We start from the raw sequence: 8800 nt of genomic DNA on the forward strand, positions 1-8800 counted from the left end.
CGGGTGCTGGAGTTGTTGCTGAGGAGGACACCGGTTTCCTGGAAGGTCCTTGCAGAAAGGTCACCTGGTGGAGTTGGGATTATGACTCCCATTGGGTGCCCTCCCATTGGGTGCCCTGCAGAGGCTTCTGACCTGACTCCCCAGGCCTGAGTCAGGGGCGCGGGCCTCGGAGACTTCCCAGGGCCCTAGGGACACCGAAGCTGAGCAAGAGTCCCAGGGAGCAGCCTTCTCAAACTCTCTAGCTCAGACCTGAGCATCCTTTCCCACAAAACTGTCCCCACAGCCGTGCAGGATGAACCCTAAGGGGGTCTCCTCCCCACCTTCCTACACCCCTCCCCAGGCTGCACCTCAGTGTGCTTCTCACCTCTTCCACTTGGCAAGAGGAAGCACTAGCAGGGGCTGTGAACAGGTGACAGGTGTGGCTGGTAGCTTGGGGAGCGTCTCTGGGGCTCCCAGTCTCTTGCATCTTCCCCACATGCCTCCAAGAGGGTGGGCGGAGGACTGTGTCCAAGATCATCACAGCCAGGTCTGGGCCCTACAGCCTCCAGTCCCCTTGGGGTCCAAAGGCTCCACAGATACCCTGGACTGGAGGCAGGAACGTTGGCACCTCCCACCCCTGCACCCTCCCCTGCAGGCCTCAGCTGGAGTGGGGGGGGGGAGGCTACAGAGGAAGAGGAATTGAAAACTTGAGTGGGTTTAAATGAGACATGGCTTATTGTCAAAGATGGACAAGGGTAGGAGGAGGGAGGGTGGCTGGTTCCTGCCCCCCTGTATCCTGGCTTGTCCTGTGCACTTTGAACCTCCTGGTCCCCTCTCACAGTGGTCCCCATAAGCCCCACATGTCACTTGCTTTGGGGAGAATTGATCTCATGCCAGAAAGAGGGAGGGAGGGAGGGAGTCAGTGAGGTAGGTGAGTCCAGAGACAAGGAGAAACCAGAGGTCAGCCTGGTGAGCTGGGGGATGGAGGTGCAGAGAGCCCTGCTAACATTGGCCTTGACCTTGGGGACTTTAAGGGAGTCTGGGCTGTGGATTGGACTCATTAAGGTGGAGCCAGGAAATGGTTGGGGTGAGCTTGTCGGCTGGCTCTCCCAGGGCACAGCAGGCTGTCTTGGGAGGGGAGATAGTTGCTGCTGAACCCCTAGCTATGGTCTCTCCTCCCCCCAAATGAGAACAAACAGATTTTCAAATGCATAATGAAAGTTTAATTCCTTTTTTCTTTTTTAAAATCAGGCAGTGTTGGGAAAGGGGGTTGTAGCAGTGATGCAGAAAGCTGGGTGAGGAAGAGGAGAATGGCATGGAGGAAGGGAAGTGGAAGGGAGAGGGTGAGAACTCAGCCAGTGACATCTCTGCATGAGCAAACAGCTGGGAGTCAGGTACTCAGACCCACCCTCATTCCCACCCAGCCCCGTTGGAGTTGTGTGGACACAAGTACACAAGCACCAGCCTCCAAACAATGTGCAAAGGACTGGAAGTCATCGCAGGTGCCCTGCAGCCTGCAGAGAGCCACAGGTGCACCATGATGGACACACGTGCAGGCTGGCACAGGCTCACACAGCAACCCAGTCACACAGCCCAGACCTCTGAGGACCTGCTCAAGGGCAGGAGCATGTGCACAGACACACCCCTCTGCCCTCCCACCCGGGCACCAGGCACAGGCCCTTCCCTGCCCCAGGTGGCAGTCTGGGCCGAAGCCTAGAGGCGGGTGGCATTGTGATGAGCAGGCAGGGCAAGGCGGGGAGAGGGTGTGGCAGGGGGCAGCTCCTCCAGGAAGACCCTGGGGGGCAGTGGGGGTGAGCGGGGCTCGGGCCTGGCACAGCACAGGGTGGCGCGGGTGATGAGGCGATCCAGGGGCTGTAGGGAGTGCATCCACCGGGGGAGGAAGTCCCATGTCTGCAGCCACTTGGGCAGGTGCCTGGGGCTGCGACTCTGCAGGACACTAACGAGCACCACGAAGGCCAGCAGGGCCGCGAAGGGTGCACCCACACCCACCATGGCCCACCCGCCTGCCATGGAGATGCCAAATACCAGCGAGGGCATCAAGACAAAGCACAGCAGGAGGTAGAGGACGGCAAACCAGCGGTACTTGGCGGTGCATTTGCCTAGGGCCTTGGCCATGCGGATGGGCAGGCGGGTGCAGGGCACTGGGTACCACAGCAGGATGCCTGAGATGTTGAAGAAGAAGTGGCAGAGGGCGATCTGCAGAGAAGAGGGCAAAGGAGCTGAGGTGGGCACAGGCCCACTCCCAAGCCAGGACCATGGGAACAGATACAGGGGCCCGGCTTGGTCTGGGCAGCAGGAAAGTCACACTAGGGTTGACGTGCCCCCAGTAAAACACTGAAACACTTCTGGGCCAGTTGGCAAATAATCCTGCCCTGAACTCCCCACATCTCCCCCTCAAACCCCGCTTCTAGGAATTCCCCAGCAGATGCTGCCCAAATCCAGGAGCTAAATGATTTCTCCTAGTTTCTGCCTCAGCAGTTCTGGCCTCCTGATGGGTCCCCACCCTGACCTGAGCCCCTGCTTGTCGTTACTACTTCTCCTAGAACAGCCACTGCTCTGCCGAGTCCCCCCTACTCATCCTTGATCCCCCAGACTGGCCAGGCCCCCTCTCACAGCAGCCCTCCCTCAGAGTGCACACCCCACCCCTGTTCATTGGTGTGACTGAGTCACATCTTCCTGGTAGACAGCAAGGTCCTGAGGGCGGCACCAGCTCTATTTTGCCCACATGGTTGCCGCAGAGGCTGGCAGAGCCGCTGGCCTAGTTAGCAGTCAGCTTGTTACTCAGCGTCCCCCCATGGGTCAGCGCCACACCCCAGGCCCAGCACGGTCCTCTCTCTGGCAGGGCTGCTCTCCCAGGCACACCTGGAAGGCACTGGACAGCTTCTCCCGGGGGCTGGCCAGGGCAGCCAGGATGGCTGTGGTGGTGGTGCCGATGTTGGAGCCCAGCGTGAGGGGGTAGGCGCGCTCAATGCTGATCACACCCAGGCCTGGGGGGAAGAGGAGAAGATGTGGTCTCCCAGCTCCCCCTCAGCCCTTTCCCTGCCACCCCGCCCCCCACCCCCCACCCCCGGCATAAGCACTCACCGATGAGTGGGGTGATGGCCGAGGTGAATACAGAACTGCTCTGGACCACGAATGTCATGGCGGCACCCACCACCATGGCAAAGTAGCCGGTGACCCAGGTGAAGGGGGTGGGGAAGTCTGTGGGGGAAACCATCCCCGCAGGGTCAGGGTGGGGCTGGGACCGCAGGGGGAGCCCTCCTTGAGGAGGAGGTCTTGGGTGCGTTTCCAAGTGGGACCTTTGCCGGTCCCCTGCTCAGCTGGCAGGGCCTCTGCCGGCCCTTCGATCTGGGACTGGAGGCTCATCTCAGCCTGGCTCTATCACGCCTTCAGGTCCCTCGGCCTGGCTCTCCTTCCCACTCGGACATGTCCACCTTCAGGCTCCGGGTGGACATCACTGCCCCTGGAAAGCCCTCCCGACCCTCAGGCAGGCTGTGTCCCACCCCCCTCCCTCCTCCAAGCTCCCTTCCAGCACTTCCCATGCGGCCTCTGCCTGTGCCAGAATGAAGCTGACAATAAAAACTGGACGGTGTCACTCTCTGTCCTCAACCCCAACTGCCCCGTTATCCTTAACAAAGTCCAGGCTTTGAGCGCAGCCGGTGGCCCTGTGATCCGCTCCCCCTCACCTCTCTGACCTCTCCCTGCCTCTCTCCAGGATGCCCGCTGGCTACCTTTCTGTGCGGCAAACCTGCCCAGCTGGTCCCGGCCTCCAAGCCTTTGCACTGCTGTTCCCTCCACCCGTATCTTGACTCCTTCTCATTTAGGTCTTTGCTCAAATGTCACATCTGCACAGAGGCCGCTGACCAAAGCAGCCTCTTCTATACTCTATTGTGTTGTCAGTTTTGCCTTCTCCGTGGCTTATTCTCCCCTCCCCCATAATGTGGTTTTCATTGCCATCCCCCTAGAGGGGGACTCTAGGCTGTGTGCCTCACCTCTTACTCCCAACACTATACCGTGCTTGGCCCATGGTAAAGGCTTGATGATTATTTGTCGATTCAATCAAGCGGAAGCCACTTTTTAGCGTTACCTGCAGGAATGGAACCATGGCCAGAGGCAGCCACAGATCCCCAGCTGTCTGCATCTCAGGGCCTCAGAAACCACCCAGGTAAGTCTCTTCTTTGTTCACATGGGGAAACTGAGGCTCAGATACGGTAGGGCTTTACCCAGATCGCACAGCAAGGCAGTGTCAGGAGTTAGTGGGATCTGGAAGGGCCCGTTCTGGGGCCTGCTCGCCCACCGCCTGGTGCTCACCAGTGTTGATAATGCTCTGAATGACCTTGGCCACCTGGCCCTTGAGCAGAGAGTTGAGCGTCTTGACAAGGAGGATGAGGCAAGTACACAGCAGCACCAAGGAGCCAGCCAGCAGGATGAGCCCTACGGCCAGGTCGGGCAGCCCTGTGTTCACGAAGATGTGGTGACCTGTTGGGAGGGGTGTCAAGCTGCTGAGGACTGACCCCCCATCCAGCTCCCAGCCCCCCACCTTTGCCCCCCCTTGGACTTGGAGCCCAAGGCCCCACCTCAGTCTCCTTAAACCTCAGGAGCTGGGCTGGTTGGCAGCCATCCTTCCTGGGGGACAGCCCTACCTCTGCCAGGCCCTGCCCCTGCCAGCCGGACCCCTCCCTGCTGCAGGCACTCACATTTCTCCATGGTGGCATTTCCGAGGGTCTGGCTGCTGTTGGCCTCTGCCCTGGGCATGGGGGTGGGAGCCTAGATTGAGAGGAGGGTGACTTAGGGAATTTAGGAAAATGCAGCCTGGAGGTGGGGGGAAGATGGAGGTTAGGGAGCGATGGGGCATGGGAGAACGGCAATGGGTCTCCTGGCTACGTGGTCTCGGGGGGTTTACCTGCCCTTTCTGAGCCTGTCTCCTCTGCTGGAGAGATGGGGGTGAAAATATCTGCCACACAAGAATCTGGCCACGGTCAGCCCTCTGCAATTCTGCCCCATTACCCACTGAACTGGCTCTCTCTGGGCGCACAGGGCCTCCTGATCCGGTGGCTTCCTGTCCTTGTTTCTCCCACCTCTTCTTGGCACGATGCTGCTGTCCCTGGTTCTCTTCGGAAAACTCTCTTTCCCGTGTTTTATTCCCTCCTGGGCTCCCTCTCCCCCAGCATCCTTGCCTCAGCCTCTCATCTGAGGCACCCAACCCAAGCTCTCTTTTCCTCTTGCTCAATTCCTTATCTGGAGAAGGTTGCGGGGCAGGGGACCACTGGGGGCACAGTCCAGGCCCCACACTGCTTTCCTCCCCCCGTTACTATCAGTGAAGTGATGGGGGTTCCTGGGGAGGCACCTCAGTTCAGAGGACCCAGGCCAGGCAAGTAGCCTCAGTGAGGGGCTCAGGCTGGTGCTGGTGGAGGCCATGTGCTGGGCCTATCGGGGTAGTAGCTACTCAGCTCCAGGCCACTGTCACCACCCAGGGACACAGCCTAGCATGGCCGAAGGGTCTGATTCTACAAGAGAGACCACAGCTCTATAATTTTAAATTAAGCCTCCCTATTTGTAAATGCTGACAACCACTTTAAGACATGCTGTACAATTCTGTGAAGGCCGGTCTGGTCTAGGGAGCACTAATTTGTAGCCTCGTTGGGTTAAGGAGTTATTATTATTATTTTTTAATGCAACTTGGTGCCCCTTCCCCTTCCCCCAGACCGAGTGTGAAAGGAGAAAGTGGGCTGGGCTGGCTGGAAACCTACCACCTCACAGAGGGGAATGATTTACTCCCAGGGCCCCGCGTGGAATGCAAGAGCCACAACTTCTCTTCTCCCCACAAACACATTCTGGCCTTCGGAGCTGATATGGGTGCTGATTCCATTCCCCCCTGAAACTCTGCATCCCACAGCCTCTGACCTCCCCTGGTGCTGAGGGTAGGGGCACAGACCGGTCCTGGCACTTTGATGTTACCGCTCCATTAGGCTTCAGTCTAAACTGTGTCATTTAAAAAATGTATGATAAAGGTAAGACCTATTCGTGACACCTGGCTTTAAGTCGGGGTTTATGTTAGTGGTATGTGCTCCCTTGTGTGGGGAAACATGCTTAGCTGTGTGGCCAGCTAGCCACACCAGAGCCATGGGGTACCCTCAAGCCCAGCCCCAAATGGAGGCCAAGGAACCAGGAGGAAATAGTCTCTGATGGGCTCATTTAAAAAAGCCAAGCAAGTGGTAGGAACTGCTATGCAGGTGAAAGAGAGAGCCAGGTGTGAGGGAGAGAGCCAGGTGAGAGAGAGAGAGCCAGGTGTGAGAGAGAGCCAGGTGTGAGGGAGAGAGCCAGGTGTGATAGAGGGCCAGGTGTGAGAGAGAGCCAGGTGTGAGGGAGAGAGCCAGGTGTGAGAGAGAGCCAGGTGTGAGGGAGAGCCAGGTGTTTGCTGTTAGGCAGATCTGAGTTCAAATCCTGCTGCTTATACTAGCTACCTCAGACATATCATACCACCTCCCTGAGTGTGTTCTCTCTGAAGCAGGACAATAAAAGAGCTGTTTAAAAGGTGACAAGAGAAATTTGTGTGCAAAGTTCACTTAAGGACTTACTTAGCTCATGACAGTGCCTTCAAGTAAGGGCAAATCCCTTGCCTCCCTGGACCCATCGGGGAAGGGTAAGTGTGTGTGTGTGTGTGTGTGTGTGTGTGTGTGTGTGTGATTGCTTCCTAGGTCAGGATCAATGGTTCCTGCGAATCTGCCTGAGGATCGTGGCCTTGTGGAGAGGACTTCGTGCATCTTCCTTCCTGGGGAATCCCAGCCTGGAGCCCTGGGAAACAGATGACTGCTGAGATGAGTGGGGGAGGGGCCTATGGGGTCCTGGGAGGCTGGAGGAAGAGAAGAACTTCTCTGGGGTCCCAGATGGGGCTTGCAGTGTTGGGTTAGGACAAGGGTGAGGGCCAAGATTTCGGGTTCCTGCCTAGGATTGTGTGGCCCTGGCTGAGCTCACAGGGGGCGTCCAGAGACTGTAAAGGGAAGGAGGGAGGAGGCGGAAGCCTAGACAAAGAGCTAGCAAGCCCAGGGTCTGGGCATACCCCCAGCATGTGGCCATCCCTCCTGGCCTCGAGGCGTGGTGGAGTGGGAGGGGGACGCGGTGGGGGTGGTGAACTCTGTGGGAAGAGCAGAACGGATGAGCTCAGCCAGCCCTGGGCTCAAACCCCAGCTGAGCCACTCCAAGCTGTGCGACACTGGGCCAAACACATAACCTCTCAGGGCCTCCATTTCCCCTCTGCATCATGAGGTCCATTATGCTGCCCACCTCTCCCAGGAGCTAGTTGTGAGGAATCTTGGAAGAGAGAGGTGGGATTTAAATGCCTGAAGAGCCATCCTAAATGCAGGAGGCACCCCTGGAAAATGAAGGAGACGATGAAGCTCACAAAGGAATGCTGGGATCCAAGACTCCGTTCCCTTCCGAGGAAGGGGAGCTGAGGGTCTTTGTTTCTGAACGCGGAGGGGGATCGCCGTGCCAGCATCGCCATCTGGTGGCGAAGAGGAGAATTCCTTAGAGCAGCACTTCACTCCTGGAGGGTTATCTGGGTGGCAGTGGTCGCCTGGTGCCTTTCGTTATGATGGGCAGAGTGGGGAATGGGCACTAATGGTGGAACACCAGGTTGGCATCTGGAAGAGGCTATAAGATGAAAATTCAGGGACACAGGCTCCAAACTCCACCAGGATTTTAGTCCTGCCTCAATCACATGGACTTGGACAAACCCCTCTGAGCCTCAGTTTCCTCATCTGTAGAATAGGGATGTAATAATCCCTGCTTCTCAGGTTGCAAGTCCTCAAAATACACTTGTTGGACCCAAGCAGGTCTGGCTGACAATCCACAATGTGACCACACAAGAAGGTAACTCCCAGGACAGTGTCAGGCCCCCAGAGTGCCCAGAGGTGTTGAAACTGCCTGCTGTTCCCCCATCCCCCACCCCCACTTCTGGACAAGCTCAGACTCTCCATTCTCTCCTTGGTGACACGGTTCCTGGAGACTGGTTTGGGCGAGTCGGGTCCAGCTTGGTGAAAGCTGGAGGCAACTGGGACAGGTTGGAAGGGAGCACAGGGAGACTCCGTGGCCAAAGCAAAGCTCGAGTCTTCGGTGCAGGAGGAGCTTCGAACACACATCTCCTCCCGAGAGCGTAAGGGGGAGAGTAAGAACAGGGAGCTCGAGTCCCACCCGCCAGTTACTCTCCAAGCCAAGGAAACTGCTCTTAAAGGGTCTCCTGGCAGAGCTGGGCTGAGAAACCAGTGCTCAGGCAGGTGGCCGCTGGAGCAGTGACCACGGCCCAGCCAAGGGACCTTGCACAGGTTGCTTTAGGCCCATGAACCTCAGGTTCCTCTTGTGGAAAGTGGGATGCTCCTGTCCACCTCCCCGCCCTGCGAGAGGATGTCATGGGGAGGGCTCCGTTCAGTGGGACGTGCTGCAAGGGCCTGCTGGATGCAGGGTTTCAGAGCAGCGAGGAGTGCCGGCTTATTTTATTGTAAAGATCAAAGTGTGTGATTCCTCTCCCCCAGGTTTTGCTAGGAAGTAGAGCGGATTGTGATGAGTCGAAGAGCTTGGGGAGGGCCCCCTGTGAGCTGGTGAGAAGGTAGAGGTTGTTAGAGAGGCCACAAAGCAGCATAAAAGCTGCCTGCGTGGGCTTTTTGATGTCAAACTGCCTCTGAGACTCAGCAGGGCTGAGCTGGAGCTGTGTGCCATTCAGACCAGGGAACCTCGCAGGGCAGGTTGAAAGGTTGTTCTCTATTCACACCGGGATAAAGGCTCCGTGACTTCAAGTAGCAAG

General features: G+C 57.6%; 1 protein-coding gene across 2 annotated transcripts in view; it reads right to left on the minus strand.

Annotated features, from left to right (window-relative positions):
• Positions 1–1291: 1291 nt before the first annotated feature.
• Positions 1292–8800, minus strand: part of SLC34A1 (solute carrier family 34 (type II sodium/phosphate cotransporter), member 1) — a 12300-nt gene continuing 4791 nt past the window's right edge. Inside the window, exons 8-12 of one of the 2 annotated variants that reach the window (XM_014539066.1) lie at positions 4698–4767; positions 4312–4479; positions 3085–3201; positions 2863–2987; positions 1292–2196 (exon numbers count right to left, since the gene is read on the minus strand). In XM_014539066.1, the coding sequence (XP_014394552.1) occupies positions 1693–2196; positions 2863–2987; positions 3085–3201; positions 4312–4479; positions 4698–4767 (984 nt within the window). In that variant the 3' untranslated portion in view covers positions 1292–1692. The remainder of the gene's footprint in view (positions 2197–2862; positions 2988–3084; positions 3202–4311; positions 4480–4697; positions 4768–8800) is intronic. The other variant, XM_005865492.2, reaches the window with a different exon arrangement.

This window comes from Myotis brandtii, unplaced genomic scaffold (assembly GCF_000412655.1).
Source record: "Myotis brandtii unplaced genomic scaffold, ASM41265v1 scaffold208, whole genome shotgun sequence".
Lineage (NCBI taxonomy): Eukaryota > Metazoa > Chordata > Mammalia > Chiroptera > Vespertilionidae > Myotis > Myotis brandtii.